The following is a 19059-nucleotide window of genomic DNA, read 5'->3' as shown; positions in this document are numbered from 1 at the left end:
TCGTGGGCGCGATCCGTGTGCGTCTGGTGACAGCACAGTCTATTCTGATGTCGTACTCTACCCGGCGTAAGCGTCGTCTACCCCAGAGTTGTTCCTCATCGGAGCAGTTGGGAAGAGAACCTGGGCTGATCTAGTGGTGATGTTTGGAGGGGTAATAATGGCGAAAATGCCTCCTACCCGATCCATCTATTGCTACCTACAGGTACCTCCTCCTACCAGGTAGGTAGAGGTAGGTACCTACCTCCTGTAGGGGGGCAGGTACCGGCTACAGGTACGAGGTACCTTAGGCAGGTATGATAGGCTAGGGGGTACCTCATGCCATGCCTACATGAGTACCTGCCTAATGTAAGGCACCCCATAAACAACCTTACCTTAGGTACCCACCTTATCGCTAGGTAGATTTGCCGGGATTCTTCCGCTTATCTTCGCTCTAGGTATTCCGTCAAGTGCCCTTCCGTTCCCCACCCACCATACAGGGGAAGCTTTTTGATGCTGTCTTCTCTCGCGATGCATCCCGGGACGCTCCTGAATTTCTCCTCCTCACACCCCCTCAACGCCTACCCACCGCTGACGCGCCCCGCCTCGAGCTATTCGATATGCCTCGAGCTAGAGTAGCTGCCCTTAGCAGGTATCTTCTCCGTGGCCAATTGTCTGCGAGAGGTTGTCTGAGGTCGCGAGCGCACACGCTTTCGCTTGTTAAGCGGGACCCCAGCCAACTCATATTTTCATCCTCTCACGTTCGACTACTTCACGCCGAGCCAGCTTCCGAAGGCCGTGATGCGACCCCCCCAGCACCTATCCCTATGGGGAAACGGCTAAAAGAGGAATCCAAGAAGCGAAAAGCCCTCGGGAAGCAGAAGAATAAGGGCAACCAAGTTATCGACGGCTGGGAGCTCACCGTAGGAATCGAAATACACGCCCAGCTAAACACAGCAAAGAAGCTCTTTTCTCCCGCCGCTACGTCCTTCAACGACGAGCCGAACACGCATGTCGCTTACTTCGACCTCGCTATACCGGGTAGCCAGCCTGTATTCCAGAAGGAAACGCTCATTCCAGCTCTCCGGGCAGCTTTAGCGCTTAACTGTAGCATCGAGAACGTCAGTAGATTCGATAGGAAACACTACTTTCATTGGGACCAGCCGTCAGGCTACCAGATTACCCAGTACTACGAGCCGTTTGCCAAGGATGGTCGAATCAACCTGCTTCAAAGGGACGGGATCGCCAAGGAGGACGGCGAAGGCATCTCTGTCGGGATTAAGCAAATTCAGATGGAGCAGGATACGGCCAAGACGCTCGCGCAGCCTGGCGGTGTGTATTGGATCGACTTCAACCGCGTTGGAGTGCCGCTTATCGAGATCATCACCCTACCCGAAATACACCACCCCGCCACCGCCGCCGCTCTAGTAAGGAAGGTCCAGTTGCTGTTGAATGCTGCCGACGCCTGCGTCTCCGGCATGGAGGCTGGCGGTCTGCGCGCAGATGTGAATGTGTCTGTTCGAAGAAGCGATGACCCCTCCGGGCCTCTAGGCCAGCGGACTGAGATCAAGAACTTAAGTAGCTTTAAGGCCATCGAGGATGCTATCATCGCTGAACGGGATAGACAGATATCCGTCCTCGAGTCTGGAGGAATTGTCGAGAGCGAGACTCGCGGGTGGTCCATCGGGGCGACAGAGACTCGTCGTTTGCGCGGCAAAGAAGGCGAGGTCGACTACAGGTACATGCCGGATCCTGACCTAGCACCCGTAATCATCGGCGGCGACCTCGTCGACTATCTCCGCCAGAACATGGGCATGTCTCCCGATGCCGAGATCGACGAACTCACCCAGCGGTTTGATCTCACCCCAAAAGATGCATCGTCTCTCGTAGCGCTCGATGGGGGCAAGCGAGTCGAGTACTTTTGGAATGTCGTTGGTTCTCTCGCGGATCGGTTTGGTCCCGATTCTAACACGCCCAAGTACTTGCCAGGTTTCCAACTCGCTGCGAATTGGATTCTACACGAGCTCGGTCGCCTGACATCGGGCCGCAGCGAAGCCGCTGGTCAGGACCTGGGATTCATGGAAAATGGCGAATGCCGTCGTGTGCCCTTCATCCATCTAACAGACATTTTATACTATCTTTATGAGCGCAAGATTACGGCGAAAATTGCCAAAGAGTTACTTTGGGCAGTCTTCCGCCGAAAGATCCCGGACAAGTACCCTACAATAACGGCGGCTGCTGACCAGGAAAACCTATGGTTCAAGGAGTTGCATGCTGACGAGTACAGAAAACTCGCGCTTGCAATAGTGAGACAAGACGAAGTCATGGCGCACTTTGTTAACTACAAGCAGTACCCCCAGGGGAAGTTGATGTTCCTGGTCGGTCGGATGATTCGATTAGGCCCCGAGGAATTCATCGATCCCAAGGAGGCAGAGAGGGTCATGAAGATAGTGCTGGAAGAAAAGCGGGCAGTAGCTGCTTCAAACTCGGGTTAGGCCCCATCGTCACATCACGGTGTATACATAAAAGCCTCGGAAAATTGAGATATCCCTAAACGCCATTCGGGCATACGGTTGCTATTATGTATGAGTCACACAATCGCATCCCCTCACTAGCCAACGCCGAGCACGGCGGCTTCGATGCCTATATAGGTATATTATCTTATTATACATAGCTGCACTCCCGACTTGGTCGAGCACCACAAGTCCTGCGAATAGTGGGAACGATCACCTTTACCAGGAACAAGCTTGATTTCATCTTTTCTACACAGCCGTCAACACTATACCTGGCCAGCGAAAATAAATCAACGACAGAATCATAGACATCAGCATCGACACCGCAATATGCCGTCGTCGTCATCGCCACTGCCGCCGTCCGCGACCACCCCCCTCGTCGACCACGTCGTGGTTCTGGTGCCGTACGCCTTCCTCTCGGCACCACCGGCCTGGTTCGCGGGGTTGTTTCGGCTGTCGGCGGGGGGCCGCCACGCTGACGGGCGGACGGAGAACACGCTGGCACTGCTCGCTGACGGCTCCTACATCGAGTTCATCGCGTTCGTGCCGGGCGCCGACCGCGCCGCCCACCACTGGGGCGCCGTTCCCGAGGGCTCCGTTGCCGACTGGTCCGTCTCGCTGCCGCCCGCACCCGCGCCGGAGGGGCGAGGAGATGACCTCGCCCAGGAACCTGCGTTCCGCGAGGTGCAGAGGCGCGTGCGCGACACCCGTGCCGGTATCATCTACGGCGACCTGGTGCGCGGCGGGCGGACCCGGCCCGACGGTACGGAGCTGCGATGGGGAGTGGCGTTCGCGGTGCGGGAGGGCGAGGGCGAGGGCGAGGGCGTCCCCGCACAGTCAGGCACCGTGCCGTTCTGGTGCCTCGACGCGACGCCCCGACACCTGCGGGTCCCGTACAGCGAGCCCGGGGCCGTGACGCAGCACCCAACGGGCATCGTCGGGGTCGCGCGGGTCGAAGTGTCAGTGTCGGAGGCCGACGCGGGGAGCGCCCGGGCCGTGTATGACGTACTGCTCGGACCGGGGAGAGAGGCGCCGGCCGGGTTCGTACGGGAGTGGGACATTGACGTGCTCGAGAAGAGCAAGGTGCACCCCGGAGGTGCCGTGAGGCTTCGAGAGGCGGGACCAGGGGCGGGGACGCGGGTCGAGATCGCGTTCTTTACCGACGACGAGGGCTGGGCGGGGAAGACGGTGGGTGGGAGGGTCAACGACGAGACTGAGCTCGTCTTCCACCTCGTAGCGGTGCCTAAGGCGGGTGCGCAATGAGCGGGCGTGGGTGTGCGGGGGTATGAGCGGTGGAGAGGAATTTCGTCGATATTAGTTTCATCTAGAGGTGGTCGTAGGTGACGTGGCACCCGCATTATGGGACTTATAAGGAGAGAACAGTGCCGTATTTATCCTACCTCGAGCTCTTGGTCTACTCTTATTCTACCTACCTACGCGAGGGACCTTGGGTGGGTTCGCTTTCCATTGTTGACTACTCATATAGCGCCAACCAACGTTCAGTGAAGTAGGCCTGGGGGACACTGATATTCCCCAACATTACCTACCTAGGTAGCTCGGCGTATCTACCCATGTGTTCCCACGCTCTCTGTACCCCTCGTCTCCTTGTGTGTATATGTTAAATCGTAGAAGGCAGCACACCTAGCCGTCAACCCGGCCAGTCTCTATGGGGAGGGGGGAAAAGGTGGCCTTGCCAACATCAAGACAGATGCAGGCGAGACCTCTCGCTTGGAGAAGACCATGGGGTACCCGCGCCCAAAAACACCGCCCGCAAGTCCTTTCAGTGGGCGACTGTAACAAGCATACGGATCGGTGATCCTATAAGGAGTGGCCCAGTCCTCGTACTTTTGCGTCACCTGTCGATATGTAGGTAAGTAGTAGCTCGATGCGTTCATATGAATAGACGGGCTAGGTACATTGTCGAACCGCCACCATGCCACCTACCTACCTGGCTCATCTACTTGTCCTTCGCTCCAGCTGCATTATTATGCCTATATCTCGTCCAGCTCTCCACGGTGTTAACACGGTCAAATTTTGCATCTAGCAAATCCAGCTTAGAGTCTCGTGGGTCCTCCGCTATTGAGTTCAAATATTCCCATGGATTGCAGGATATACTTACGTCCAAACAGGTCCCTCGAGAAAGTCTCGGGCTGTCGTTAATACGTATCACACGCCCATAAAATGCCTGGCCGTTCCAGGCTAGGGACACACTATTTTCGCCTTACTAGTAAGGGTATTTTTTGCGTAAAACGTAGACGCCTAGATTCTACGACTTGCAGATATAGGCTTATAAGGCCAGATTTCTTGCGCAATAGTATTGGTCGTAAGAAGTATATACGTGATCTAGAGAATAAACCTCGGCTATCTAACAACGTACGTATACTTGGACCGCCGCGGCCCCGGGGTTTAGCTCAATAACAATGCCGGTAAGCGCAGTAGGTGGAAGGCTTCATGGATCCTGTTTGCCAGCGGAACTAGCCGCGCGACCGGATTTCGCGGGCACGGACAAGTGCCATGCCTCCCTTTGGCGTAAGAATCTTTCGACTCTCTCGTGTCTGTTGAGGTTGACTTGTTCGGTCTGGCGTCTCTTCATGTCCCGACTAATCTCGGCGTGATGCTGCTCCTTCGTCTCTACCAGATTCGTCGTATTCGAACTGGCTCGCTGGGCTTGGCCCAGACTTCCCATGACTACAAAGACGCACAGGACCCCGGCAAACAGCTGGTTGGACATGTACGCGGGCTGCTGCTCTTCCTTCGTCTCGCCATCTCTCTCGCGGTACCAGCGCTCCCAGTCCTCCCACGTGGCATTCATACTCGCATTCCCCGGACGTTCGCGCCAAGATTTGTCGGCGGTGCGGTAGAGGTTTTCCATGCTCCGGTTCCCGGCCCACCCGGCGCCGTACAGGTCGTACGCTCGTCGCCTAGCCGGATCGCTGAGGATGTGGTGTGCCGAGACGACCAGCCGGTAGCGTTCGAGTCGGACCTTGTGAGGCAGCCGGTGGTTGGACGCGTGGCGATGTCGGTCCGGATGGTAGATCTTGACCAGTTCGTAGTACTTGGCCTTTCTGTAGGGCGCAGTCCGGTGCTGACCGAATATCTCGTAGGGCGTCGGGTGGGGTGACGATGGCCAGACATGGTCGTCGGGCGAGGTAGCTTCCCTCTTGGGCTCGTTGGAAGTCGTCGCATAATATCGATTCGGCCGCCGAGGGACATGGCTGACGGGTTCTGAGCTAAAATTCGGAGCATAGACGATGCGCCCCGAGAGGTAAGGCCATCGTGGACTCGAACTACATGGTGACGTTATGCCGCAGGGGGGTGACGAGGACAGAAAAGAGGGGAGGTTGCAGCTGGAACAGAGGGCGATAGTTGACTTCTTGAAGATCATTGTCTACTGGAGTAGGACATCGCTCGTGAAGCCTCGCCAAGAAGGCTTCATGGCGAACAACTGAGGTCCGATAGGAGGCAGGAGGTAGGTAAGCAGTAAGTATGTGCCGGAAGTGAAGAGGAAGAGGTAGTTTTGTGTCTTGAGGGGGGGGGGGGTGGGATGGCAGGAATAGGTATAATAACGAAAAGGTCAGTTCAATGTAGAGATGGAGGTGAGGAGAAAGAGAAAGACGCCGAGGCCGGTGGAGGAGGAAGACCTATCCATCAGCGGACATAAGAGGTTAGGGTAGGTACCTCCTAAGGTAGGTAGACTACATAATTGTAGGTACCTAAGTAGGTACCTACCTCCTACCTCTACGCCTCCGCCAAAGATAGGTAGGTAGGCTAGGAGGTACCTAAACTCTCAAGGTAGGGGCAGGCATATCTCCATTACTGGTCGATATGCTCAGTTGGGAGGGATATCCAGCGCACTTATCCAACGGTATCTAGGCACCTAGGCGCCTGTAGGCGGGATGCAGGAGGTAGCGATGTAGGTCGACAACATCCGTGTGTTCGTTGTTCGTCTATTCAAAATAGCGCAAACCCCCTCAATTGCTGAACCCGACCTCGCCGCTGTTGTCGATGTCCACACCCACACAAGCCTTGTTGTACCTAAGTACCTTAGGCACCTACCAAGGTACATAGCCTTACTATGCCAATTGGCCCGGTATATAGGTACATATATACCAAGGTGTGTAATTACCCGTATAATTGGCATAGTATGTGTGTAGGTATATGAGGCGTCTCAGACAGATCAACCCCTTGCATATTGGCCTATGTCTGTACCGAGGCCTTTCAGCCTCATCATTGTGGGGCATGCCCTACCACCTATCGACCCCAACTTGGTTACGGATGTCGGATGGCTCGATATCAGAGTTCGGTGCAGCAGGTGATCGGTCCATCACCGCGCTGGATATACACGTAGGCTGGCGGTAGGCAGGTCAGCCTGTGGGGACGCCAATGGCCGCACTAAAGCCGAGCCGCCATCCTGATCCGAATACCGCTGCCACCTGCTGGCAATTGCCACCAGGGGCGATACCTGGATTAAGTAAGCATGTACCCGGGTACGTAGAGGATCGGCCAGCCCGGGTCGGTTCTAGAGGCAGGCGGGCTCAGCGATGGGGTTACGTAAGGCCGTGGAGGTGCCAGCAGACGCCCCTGCCAATGGGCGAATCCACCTAACAATGCCTGAACCCCGATTGAAAACATTTGTGTGGTGGGTGCTCTCCGTCATCCTCTTCCAACTCGTTACATCAAATCAACGACCGCCTCCTTCCCGTCTCCCCCAACCTTTTATCACTCGTCAAATATCGTCACCAGCCCTCGATCTCGACCTCAACCTCCATCCGAAGCTTCGGCCTCCGCGAGACACTCTCCATCCTTTTCTCCAGCACCCAAGTTACCGCACTACCGTATTCACCCACACCTCCCCGCCTCGTCTCACCAGACCTATACCGTAGTTGGTCCCGGCCGACAGCTCCCACTCGCGAAGCCCTTTTTTCTATCCGAGTCTCAACCGCCTCTAGTTTCTCTCCCCCAAACCATTTTTGTCAACCTTTTCCCTGGGGAACACCGCAACTACGAAGGGAGCCGACGCTGATCTTTACTCGACCTGCCCACCACCACCCACGGGAATCCTACTCCTGCGCTCTCTACCCCGAATCATCTTCCCCTTCGTCCTTCCATCGGTGTTGGCGTTGGGGCTACTACCCACCCATAACCTCCCCTATCGCGACGTCGTCCCCGTGCACCACCTCTCTCTCCGCACTGGCGAGTTTATAAAGTGGCGTTTTGTCGTTGATAAACTTTGAAAGTCCTTGTCAAGGTACGTCCGCTTCTTTATACACAGTTCCGTTGTGTGGTTTAAACAAACACCGAACCCCCAACCCAGCTGGCGCCAACACCACCTAGATTTCGCGGTTGTAGCCTTATATGAAGACCTCCCCTTGCCATCAATCCTCCTTTCAGTATTCGCCGTACATTCGTCTTCTCGGCGCCGATTCCCCTGTACACGTCGCCCGGTTTTCAATTTGTCAGCTCAGATGCTAACCCAGGTGTGCTTTAGCCCTGATAAGTCCCAGTATACCCATTGCCAGCCGTCTCGGAGCAAGCCAGTGCAATCCAGAGCCTCACGTCCCGCCACTCGCGAAAAGGGGGGGGAAAGCTCACGCAACCAATCAGAACGCCCTAGCTAACTTCAAGGCTTCGTTACTTCACCACTCATTGCGCACGCCTATGATAACCTTCGTCTCCTCTGAACCTGTCAGCGATCACCCCGTTCCGCTGGCCTAACATTATCAAGGTATCTCGCTTTGCCTCGCAGTGGCAATTCACCCGCGAGACGGCTTGCAGATACACCGCCGAACGCGAGATCGTACAACTAAATCTATTCAGTAACGAACCTGTGGTCAAAATGACTGATGCATTAACCGCCACACTACGGGATTCGACCCTAAACGATGCTCAGAACGACGATTGGAAGAAGAGCCTGAATATCCCTGCCCGTGACAGCAGGCAACAAACAGAGGTTTGTCGTTGAGGGTTAATGACATGGATGAGATGTCGGCTAATACGCCTTTAGGATGTCACCAACACTAAAGGGTTTGAGTGGGAAGACTTCGGCCTGAAGCGGGACTTGCTGATGGGCATATTCGAAGCAGGCTTTGAGAAACCCTCGCCCATCCAGGAGGAATCGATCCCGGTGGCCTTGACAGGGCGAGACATCCTGGCCAGAGCAAAAAACGGTACAGGCAAAACGGCGGCTTTCGTCGTACCTGCTCTCGAACGAATAAACCCCAAGGTCAACAAGATACAGTGTTTGATACTCGTCCCCACAAGGGAGCTAGCAATGCAGACTTCGCAGGTCTGCAAGACCCTTGGAAAACATCTAGGTGTCAACGTCATGGTCACAACCGGAGGCACCACCCTTCGCGATGACATTGTCCGTTTGCAAGATCCAGTCCACATAGTAGTGGGCACTCCCGGTCGAATTCTTGATCTGGCTGGCAAGAGTGTTGCTGATCTTGGCGAATGTCCCATGTTCATCATGGACGAGGCCGACAAACTGCTCTCGATTGAGTTCACCCCTGTTATCGAGAAGCTACTGCAGTTCCATCCCAAGGATCGGCAGATCATGCTCTTCTCGGCCACCTTCCCCCTCTCCGTCAAGGACTTCTCGGACAAGAATATGGCCAAACCATACGAGATCAACCTAATGGACGAACTAACCCTGCGGGGTATCACTCAGTACTATGCCTTCGTCGAGGAGAAGCAGAAGGTCCATTGCTTGAACACGCTTTTTTCCAAGCTGCAAATCAACCAGTCCATCATATTCTGCAACTCGACCAACCGTGTGGAATTGCTGGCTAAGAAGATAACAGAGCTTGGCTACTCGTGCTTCTACAGCCACGCGAAGATGGCACAGCACGCACGCAACCGGGTTTTTCACGATTTCCGCAACGGAGTTTGCCGCAATCTCGTCTGTTCAGATCTTCTCACTCGCGGCATTGACATCCAGGCAGTTAACGTCGTCATTAACTTCGATTTCCCAAAGAACGCCGAGACGTATCTTCACCGCATCGGCCGTTCTGGGCGATACGGCCATTTGGGTCTGGCTATTAATCTGATCAATTGGGAGGACCGTTTCAATCTGTATAATATCGAGAAAGACCTTGGCACCGAGATCCAGCCAATTCCGGCCACCATCGACAAGAGTCTTTATGTTTACGAGAACCCCGAGAACATTCCCCGCCCCGTTAATACTTACTCGACAAAACCTACGAGCTCCAGTGCCCCACTAGCGCAGCAACCTGATTCTCTCGCTTCATTCCAAGGCAGAGGACAGAGCACTCAGCCTAGTCGTTCCCACTTCAACGACTCGCCGCCTCCTCCATACCAAAGCCTTCGCGGAGGGAGTCGGGGGGGTAGTCGTGGCGGCAACCGCGGTCGTGGGCGTGGCTACAACTATGGTGCCCGCGGAGGCGGCCGAGGACAAGCCCCGGTTTCATGATAGGCCTCAACTTCCCACCCTAGCACGAACCCCGTTCCGTGAATCGAACATCAACGGGGCACTTCGAGGGGGGTTTTAATCCCTTTCGCGCTGTACATACCCGCCTTCTGGATTCTTTTGATTTGTAACATACCCATTTCCATTTCCCTGCTGACCCTTTGGTTGTCAATTCGGTTCCCAATTTCGCAGTGGGGGGAGGTTCTTTTAGCATCCTTGAGACATGAGGTTCAGCTACTTCACGTTTGGACGAAGTCGGGTCGGGCAAAATAGCGGCGTTATGGCGTTATATCCACCCAGGCGGAGGTGGTTGGCATTGGCGAGTTCGTAGGTAGCATCGTCCGGCGTGTATCCTATGACGAGGAATGAATGCGAAGAAAAGAGGGGGGGGGGGTGGCCTACTTAACACTGACAGATTACGGCAAGCTATCTGGCCCATGACTGGTTGGGTTTGTCTTGATCCCATCGGCACATACACAGCAAGATAATCCCTCTTACCTCCCACACCAGCAGACCTGGGACGGTAGCCTATATCGGTCTCTCAATCCTGGGCTATTTCACATATTCGGCTGTCCCTTCGCACTGCATCGATTCGACGGCAGGAGCATGGACACCACGGACCCAAGCAGTACTCTTGGATCCCAACTATAGATGTTTCTTAGGCAACCTGGAGGACGGTTTTGCACCCCCCAATCAATGGGCAATCGGATTCACCCAGTTCGGAACGGCACGCGTGTCGAAGGAAAGACGGCAGTTTTACTAGACATTTTCGTCACCGCGAACGCGAACAAGTGTGTGGTAGCGTCGGATCGACACCTCGAACTAGACACTCGGCGAGGCAACGCACACTCACCCTGCTGTTATGATATCTATGCGAATTTTTGCAAGCCACGCGGCATCCTCGGACCCGGGTATAGTCTAGTGGTCCTTTGCTCCTTACGGTGCCTCTCGTATGTCAAGTGGAAGAGAAGAAAAAAAAGCAAGAAAAATGATTAAAAAAGCTTTTTGGGAGGGGACGCTGGGTGAACTTGATAGCTATCGAACCAGTTACATTGCCTCGGAGCATGAACTTAGGGCTGGTGAGTTAGATAGTTCTACTGAGCAAGCTGTGGCGGCTCATGAAGCTGTCATTTCCCTTTCACTGTAGCGCATTCTCCTGCATGTGACTTGTCGCAAGGGTCGTATCAAGGTATAACCCATTCGGGGATTCGGCATGGTGCCGCGTTTTACCATGTTGCGAAAAGATTCGCAGCACGGATTGTCGCAGTGATGTCGGTGTTATGTTTGCGCCGCGCTAACAAGACCCGTCGCCTAGCGAGACTCGTGGCCGAGACTGGGCGACGCATCCAGAGAATGGCGGAGGCAAATGCCTGCCTCCCCTATTGGATAGCAAGAGAGGGCAGATAGCATCAATCTTCGGACGGAATGAGAGCTAGATGACACGGAGATGTAGTCGAAAAAGCCCAATTTAATATCCGAACACCCACCTGGTAGCCACACCCGAGGGGTAGGCGAGTAGCTTGCCAGCATCTCACCACCAGGATCGAGCGAGGAGGCTCACGTTTCGTGCCCGAGTCCTGCGCCTTGGCTTTTCTTGTCTTCCGGGTTTGCAGAAACCAACCAACCCGGCTAGCCCACTCGAAAGGAGCGCATCGACAGCGCGACACGCGTAACCGAGGGCATGTATGCCGCTAGTAGATGGTTCCATCTTGGAGCGGGTCAGAAAGGCGCACGAGAAGGATAGATAGCAGAGAGAGAGAGAGGACAAAAATCACGGTGTGGATGGAATGTTAAATTGTGCAAAGTTGCTGGGGGTCGATTAGGTAGGTACTTATCAGCGCTCAGCAGTCCTTAGTAGATGCGGGGCTGGTTGTTGAGGACAGGAAGATTTCGCAGGAGGCCCCTCCATCGATAGCAGATAGGCATTTAGCGGGTCAAGATAAGGCGAGATTTTCTTGGGAGGGGAGGGAAAAAAAAAAAGGATCAAAAATTCATTCTGCCCCGTCCGCCCAGCAGCGCTCCTCAGCAGTTACCACAAGCATCGATCACTGGCCATCGATCGCCTGCATCGTCAATTGGAAGGTTCCGGGCAAGATACAACGCTGAAGAGGTCTCGCTGAGCAGATCCGCAAAGTCCAGAGTATCCAACCACCTGAGAATCTCCACTACCACCTCCATGGCTTCCCGAATTGCCAGCAAGGACTTGCTGACCTTGCAAGGCCTGTTAAGATCCAGGGCCACGGCAGGGCCTATAAAAGGGCACGCGGTCAGGAGAGCTCACCTCTTCCTCTCTCCGTCTTCATCACCCTCAGCCGCCACTCTCCCTTCCTTATCCGCTTATCACACCTTCGTTTCCGCACAGTCTACGCCGCGGCCGAGAACCGGCGTAATGAATCCCCCCCCGCCGTCGTCCAAAGCGACATCCAAGTCCCGCAGGTTTAACACCTTGGCCGGAGGCAGGCAAGCATACTCGCAGCCGTCAAGCGATAGTATTCCCGAACCCATCTATCCCCCGGCCCATGATATAAAATTTGCCGACCTGGCCTCGGAAGGGATCATCGACTCTACCCTGCTATACACAATTACCAACGACCTGCAATTCGAAACCATGACATCGGTGCAAGCAGCCACCGTGTTCCCGCTCCTGAGCGACCACGCCGACGTGCTGGCGCAAGCCAAGACCGGGACGGGAAAGACGATCGCCTTCTTGCTGCCGGCTATCCAAAATTTGCTCAACCGGGGGCCGACCAAGCCCGGCAGCATGGTCTCTGCCCTCATCGTCTCGCCCACTAGAGAGCTGGCCATGCAAATCGGCGAGGAGGCTAAATCATTGCTCCGGAATCTGCCCGAGTACACTGTCCGCACCGTCCTAGGCGGCGCGAACAAGGCCGCCGAGGAGAAGCGTCTGGAACGACGGTGCGACATCCTTGTCGGCACCCCAGGGCGGCTGTTCGATCATCTGGAAGCCGAGAGCGGCATTCTCCATCAGAGGGTACAACAGCTCGATACGCTAGTCCTCGACGAAGCCGACAGGCTGCTAGATATGGGATTTCTCTCCTCTCTGAAGAAAATCATCGCCCATCTCCCTAACAAGACCGACCACAAAAGGCAAAGCATGCTTTTTTCGGCAACGGTGCCCAAGCATGTCCAGCCAGTCGCCAGACTGGTGCTATCGCCGGAGTATAAGTACATCTCCGCCATCCCCAAAGGCGAAGTCAATATACACCAGCGCGTCTCCCAGAACCTCGTCGTTGTCCCCAACTTCGCCGACCTTGCGGCTGGGGTAATCGGTGCGATACGCCAAGAGCACGAGAGCGGCCGCAAAGAGGCTTTCAAGGCCATAGTATTCGTTCCCACTGCGCGGCTGGTGGACTTCTATGCGGCCATCCTTAAAAGTACGCCCGGTCTGCCGCAAGTCAGCGCGATTCACTCCCGCCTGACGCAGCCTAGACGGACGCGAGTCACTGACGAGTTTCGCCAAGCCCGGACTGGCATCCTCGTCGCGACCGATGTGATTGCTCGAGGCATGGACTTCCCCTGGGTGACGAACGTCTTCCAGATCGGCATCGCCGCGGACAAGGAAAGCTACGTTCACCGGCTAGGGCGCACCGCCCGTGCGGGTGCTATGGGCCGGGGTACCTTGGTCCTCACTACGCACGAGTCCTTCTTCCATCAAAGAGATCTGGCTGAGATCGAGTTTGAGAAAGTGCCCGCGGATCTAAGCGCCCATCCGGAGATTCTAAACATCGCGAAGGAACTCGATGCTAAAGCGCATGGGCAGGCATACGTAGGGTGGCTCGGCTTCTATAAGCAGTACCTCAAACCCATGGGCTGGGCCCCCGAGCGGCTAGTCGAAGAGGCAAATCATTTCGCGATCCAGGGGCTGGGAGCATCCGAGATCCCATCGATACGCAAAAGCATCATTTCGAAAATGGGGCTGAAGGGTGTCCCCGGCCTCGTTTCCCGCCCCGAGCCCGTACAGACTTCTTCATACGGGGCCAGGGCGAGGCAGGACGACTAGTGGCTGTGGAATTGACGAGCTCGTTCATACGACGCTTGGAATCTGCTCGTTAGGAAAGGCCCTTGCTGCTGGCGCGAACCTGGCCGCCGAGATGGTCGGGAGCATTGTCACCATCGGGGCGTATCCTCGTGCCCCACGCGTAGCTGAGAGAGCCTTGCCCTACCGATCACGAGAACGAAGCAGGGCCAACGCAGTGCTTCGAATCTCAACACGGGTGAGAATTAGGGGCCTACTCTACGCCTCGGGCAACCAGGATGCTGACCTCACCCTCCCAGGGCCTTGCCGCCAGTTTCCGGTCCAGGGGATTTTTCCGGTGCGCGATTCTATACCCTTGGCCATCCTTGAAGGGATGAGAGCCGGCGAACGCTTACTTGCTCGGAGCGCAGGTACTTGAGGATATTCGGAGGACGACGGGGAGTTTGTAATCCCTACTTTATTTGTAAGATAGTAATATACACCGTTGGCGAGAGAGGCCGCCTTCACGACATCTCAACGAACGGTTGCTTCGGGGATAACCATTCAATCCCACCCGTTTATGAGCATGCACCACCAGGAACCAAAATGCAAAACAGAAAAGGCCACAAACTCGCCGTATTGATTCTATCGGCTCATCGCTCAAATAGAGATATCTGATAGGTCCATACGTCTAACGCCAACGAGTCGGGTCGTTCGTGCTATTACACTAGGCTTCCGGCGTGGTCCAAGATCCAACTTCACCCCGCCTTCCCAGTGCCGCCGCCGTCGCGGTCCTTGTAGCGCTCGTCTCCTCCTCGGCCGTCCTCGTCTTTGTAGCTGGCGTCGTCCCGGTAGCTAGGGAGCGGCTCCGATGCCTCGCCGTCGCCGTCGTCGCCGTCGTCATCGTCGTAGTACTCGTCGCACGAATCGGCGACGTGGAAGCGGGCGTCGGGGCCCTCGGCGTCGGTGTCGGCGTCAGACGCGGCGGCGTCGGGGACGGGCCCGCTAGGGACCTTGGCGTACTCGGCGGGCTTGGGCTTCCGGAGCTTCGATTCGACGGCGCCCATGGCGAAAGGGGGGGGCGGGCGCGAGGACAGGTGAGTGAGGTAGTTCCAGGCGGCCGCGAGTAGGGCCGGGCGGTAAGCATGTGTGGTGAGCGGGACGCCGAGGAGGAAGAAGGAGGAGGAGGGCCGATGCGGAGCGTGTCGCGATCAGAGCGATACTGCGCTGCCGGGAAAGAAGGGAGAGTGAGGGCGAGGTGAGAGGGTAAGGAGGAGGAGGGCAGGCGGGAGATGAGGAGAGAGGGAATTCGGATGGTTCGCCAGCCAGCACCTGGAGGTTGCGGTCGAGTCCATAGCGGAACAGGCCCTCGGACCAGGAATTAATGTCGGTGCTCTCCCGGCGGTAAACTCGATCTGGCAATTCTCCCCCTCTTCCTCCCCTAGTCTCCTTCGTCCGTCCGAACTTACCTATTGTACACTTACCGCTACCTAGGTTAGGTACCTACCCGTGTAGGTATACTATATCCGCCGTTCGTCCACGGCGCTAAAAACCCCATCGCCATCCTAGTCGCCGCCTTGCCCGCTCCCGTCTTACCACGACAGGATCGAGCAGCAGCAGCAGCAGCACAAGACCAACACATTGCACACATCCGTAGACATCTAGGCATATACATAGACATATATAATTGAATAGAGTCTTCCTCTCCTTCCTCTGGCCCCTAGTCTACCACGTGTATCTGTACCTACAAGGGTACCCCCAAGTACCCTAGGCCCCCACCCCTATATGAGGTACCTACCTCGCGGATCAATGTACCCATCTCCTCTCGACCCAGGAACACACTCTGCCCCCTTTTCCGTTTTTACGCCCTAGGATACAGGGCCCCACCTGCTAACCGGTGTGCTGAGATGTACTCGGCTTAGGTGCTGGAGGGGGGTAGTGTTAGTGGTTAAATTGGCTGCCCTCGGTACCCGTAGAAGCGAGCCCCGCCCCCGTATGAGGTCTCTGTACCTACCCACCTGACCCATCTCTATGTAATATGTGTACGACTTCAAGGGCGAGTGGCCGGAGAATAGATCGACAACGACGAGGAGGCGGTAAGCCTCTTCCTTCTCTCTCTCTCTCTCTCTCTCTTTCTCTCTCTCTCTCTCTCATTCTGCTTTGTTTCCTTTCACTTCGCTACAGGTACCCCAAGTTTCCTCTAGTTGTTTTCCTATGTTCATCCGTGGCCACATACGGTAATTATTTATAGGTTGTATGGATGTACGATGTATATACAAAGAAATAATGACAATCGCTGTATGTGTACAAGCTTTTCCCCCCCCAGCCAGACCTGAGAAAAGATGAATCGATACACCTCTCTCCCTATAAACATAGGAGAAGTCAAGAGATACCTATACGTATTCTATCTACATGGAGGGGTAAGGTAAATACGCCGTAGGTATATATATATATATATATACCTCGCACGTAGGAGGCGGGGGAGTGTTCATGTATGTGTGTGTGTTTGTGCTGTTGAGCAAAGTAGGTTCCTAGATAGTCACGTATATACATACTCACACCGGTGAGTAGTGGGACGGACTCGGCGGCATGCGGCTGCCATCCAGAAGAGTCGTCAGCCGCGTCGTCATGCTCGCTTCTATGTCCTGTGCCGTCTCTATCCGACACGACATGGCGTACCGCTCCTCTTGGCCCGGCTTAGGGGGAGGCGGCGGTGGCAGTTCTTTTTCGTATTGGTATCGTTGATATCGAGGTTGTTGACGAGGATGTGCATACTGCGGAGGGGGCAGGTGTTGCTTTGGGTGTTCATAGGATACCCCTTCCGCTCGCTTCAGGCCCGCTGGCTGTTCGCTAGGCGTCGCTAGATGGGCCGCGCTCGGCGGCTGCGGCGGTGCTTTAGCCATCTCCGGACCTTCACGCTCCGAGGACGTAGGCGGTGTAGTGCCCCCCGTACTATTGCCGCTAGGATTCTCCTTCTTTTCGCTCTCATCCCCGCTACTTCCACTGGCGTCCGGTTTTTCATCCCCGTTTTCATCGTGGGTGCCGTCGCCGCTTTGGGTGAAGGACGTCACGCTCGACGGGCGGCCTAAGACTTTTGTGTAGTAAAAGTGAGTCATGCGAACGGCTAGCGGCCGCAGGATGGGCAAACTAGCACAAACGATGGCCATCCCCGTATGCACGGCCGCCCAGACCTCAGTGTTGGCGTAAGAGGGTGTGCGCGAGCCCGGGGAGTAACCCAAGGTCACCTTAACGATGCCCGTGATAATGATACTACAATGAGGGTCAGTATATCACATATGGCAAGTATTGCCTGTAGCTAGATGTAGTGGCGGTGATGGGGGGGTGGGACGTACAAGGCTCCGAGGAGGAAAATTCCCGAGACGGTAACCTTCTGGTGCGGGGACAGGCGCATGCGCAGGACGAAGCTGACGGGTAGGGCGAGGATCAGGAGGTCGAGTAGGATCTCGCAGACGCCGGTGGCCATCCAGAAGATGTTGAAGTTGAAGTTGCAGAAGATAGGGTAGATGAGCGGCCCGCGGAGCTCGCGCAGGATTGGTCGGCACTCGATGAGCGCCGCGGCGGTGCAGCCCAGCCACCAGGAAAGGACCATGAGGCCGGCGATGAGCAGGCGCCATCGGAAAGTCTCGCTCGAGGAGAAGAGGCGGAAGTACATGAGTAGGATTCCGAGCTTAGTGGTGCCCGAGATGGTGAAGTAGAGTAGGGAAGAGGCGAAAGAGAGCTGCATATAGAACAGATCTCGGGTCTGGTAGACGAAGTCGGGGTCGTCGATCTCCGAGACCCAAGGACCATCCGGGGTCACGCTGTTTCCTGCGAAAGGGGGGTTGATTAGTATATGTGAGATGGTTAGATATATGTATATAGGGTTATTATTAAAGGTCTACGCGGTCATACCCCAGAGAATCAACCCTCCCACCGCCAACGTGGCGAGGACGGATATCAGAATAAACCAGTCGTCGGGTCCCAGACCGACTCGAGTGAAAATGCGTGTGTAGAAGCGAAGCGCAACGGAGATGACGGCGAGAGCGATGACGAATCCGCTGACGATCATGGTCGAGCCGACCCCGTGATCGCCGGGCGGCGCCTCGATCATCGCGTTACCCTGGCCGTCCATGGTCTCGGATCATGGCCCGTTGCGAAAGGGGGCACGTGGTAGTAGCGGGTAGCTGAAAACGGCGAGCACTCGTCGCCCTTATGGGAATCCCGGAATGCGTTGCGGTAGTAACTCCATGTCTCTGTCTCGTATGATCTTATAGTGCGACTGTTCTGTTTTCTGTTCCCAGTTTCTCTTTCTTGCTCGCCGTTTTCTGCTGCTCCTTTTTAGCGTGCGGTCGGTCACCTAGGAGAAATACAACGAAAATACGAGACCAGCTCCGCGGAGAGGGAAAAGGGGAGAAGGGAGGCCAGACTAGAGGCAGACTGAACAGAGAGAACATGCTATACATATACATGCATATCTACAATGAATCTGGGCGGCGACGCCTACCTAGTCCTACCTAGTCAGCATGGCATGGTAGGATCGGGGGCGTACGGACCAACCAGCCTCCAACGTGGATGCGCGAAGGATGAAGGGTAGGTAGTAAGCTATTATTACTGCATCTCTCACCAAAACCGGACGAGGACCTCCCCGCCCTGTCCGTCATATGCAAAACGTGTAGGATCGGGTCGAATGAGAGGGAACAGCAGATCTGTGGTTGCACGTAGCCCTGGGTAGACGGGGGGATGTAACCATGGCGTTGGAATCGCCAACGAGTACCGAGGACCCCCCATACCTGCCCGCCCCGAAGATGGCGGCAGAGAACGAGAAGAAGAAGAGGAAGAAGAGGAAGGGCAATAGCGAGACGATCGTCGCCGGCGACAACGAAGCGATAAGAGAAGGGGCCGGAATTCTGACATTGATGGATGCGTTAGTGGCTACTATTAGGTAGATGAGACCGCCAGCCGGTGCAGCACGGTTCACGATGCCCCAAAACAGTTGCGTGGCTTACGCCACCCCCGGATCTCTGTGTGCGCGTGTAGATTATGCGTGTTACCCACATACCTCGGGCAGAGATTTGGCATGGCTGCAGAGAACGTGGAGGATGGGTCTGGGTATAATGAACGGGTATTTTTAACATGGAACACGGGCTAAAAGCTGACGCCGGGAA

The 19059-nt window shown here is 55.6% G+C and overlaps 6 protein-coding genes across 6 annotated transcripts; 4 read left to right on the top strand and 2 right to left on the bottom strand.

The window, feature by feature from the left end:
• Nucleotides 1-441: 441 nt before the first annotated feature.
• On the top strand, nucleotides 442-2645 carry GGS23DRAFT_264607 (aspartyl/glutamyl-tRNA amidotransferase subunit B). The gene has a single exon (XM_051512383.1). It carries the CDS (start codon nucleotides 597-599, stop codon nucleotides 2469-2471), a length of 1875 nt encoding a protein of 624 aa, XP_051368571.1. The 5' UTR covers nucleotides 442-596; the 3' UTR covers nucleotides 2472-2645.
• Nucleotides 2516-3953, top strand: GGS23DRAFT_264627 (glyoxalase-like domain-containing protein). Its single transcript, XM_051512384.1, has 2 exons — nucleotides 2516-2559; nucleotides 2651-3953. Exon 2 carries the CDS (start codon nucleotides 2820-2822, stop codon nucleotides 3750-3752), a length of 933 nt encoding a protein of 310 aa, XP_051368570.1. The 5' UTR covers nucleotides 2516-2559; nucleotides 2651-2819; the 3' UTR covers nucleotides 3753-3953.
• A 969-nt stretch (nucleotides 3954-4922) lies between these two features.
• GGS23DRAFT_264597 (uncharacterized protein) lies at nucleotides 4923-6120 on the bottom strand. Its single transcript, XM_051512382.1, has one exon. The coding sequence runs from the start codon at nucleotides 5872-5874 to the stop codon at nucleotides 4939-4941; it is 936 nt and encodes a 311-aa protein (XP_051368569.1). The 5' UTR covers nucleotides 5875-6120; the 3' UTR covers nucleotides 4923-4938.
• Nucleotides 6121-8325: 2205 nt separating this feature from the next.
• Nucleotides 8326-9921, top strand: GGS23DRAFT_607281 (DEAD-domain-containing protein; the record flags this gene model as incomplete). The annotated part of the gene is made up of 2 exons (XM_051520026.1): nucleotides 8326-8439; nucleotides 8494-9921. The coding sequence occupies 2 exons, from the start codon at nucleotides 8326-8328 to the stop codon at nucleotides 9919-9921; spliced, it is 1542 nt and encodes a 513-aa protein (XP_051368568.1).
• A 2386-nt stretch (nucleotides 9922-12307) lies between these two features.
• On the top strand, nucleotides 12308-13939 carry GGS23DRAFT_600046 (DEAD-domain-containing protein; the record flags this gene model as incomplete). The annotated part of the gene is made up of 1 exon (XM_051519012.1): nucleotides 12308-13939. One exon carries the CDS (start codon nucleotides 12308-12310, stop codon nucleotides 13937-13939), a length of 1632 nt encoding a protein of 543 aa, XP_051368567.1.
• Nucleotides 13940-16297: 2358 nt separating this feature from the next.
• Nucleotides 16298-18270, bottom strand: GGS23DRAFT_264360 (uncharacterized protein). Its single transcript, XM_051512381.1, has 3 exons — nucleotides 17807-18270; nucleotides 17248-17722; nucleotides 16298-17164 (listed from the first exon to the last, which is right to left on the bottom strand). Exons 1-3 carry the CDS (start codon nucleotides 18024-18026, stop codon nucleotides 16450-16452), a joined length of 1410 nt encoding a protein of 469 aa, XP_051368566.1. The 5' UTR covers nucleotides 18027-18270; the 3' UTR covers nucleotides 16298-16449.
• Nucleotides 18271-19059: the final 789 nt, after the last annotated feature.

The sequence above is a fragment of the Durotheca rogersii genome (assembly GCF_024521655.1).
Source record: "Durotheca rogersii strain YMJ 92031201 chromosome Unknown GGS23scaffold_28, whole genome shotgun sequence".
Classification (NCBI taxonomy): domain Eukaryota; kingdom Fungi; phylum Ascomycota; class Sordariomycetes; order Xylariales; family Xylariaceae; genus Durotheca; species Durotheca rogersii.
Note: the sequence above shows the minus strand (reverse complement) of the source record. Positions and strands in the feature narration are given on the sequence as shown.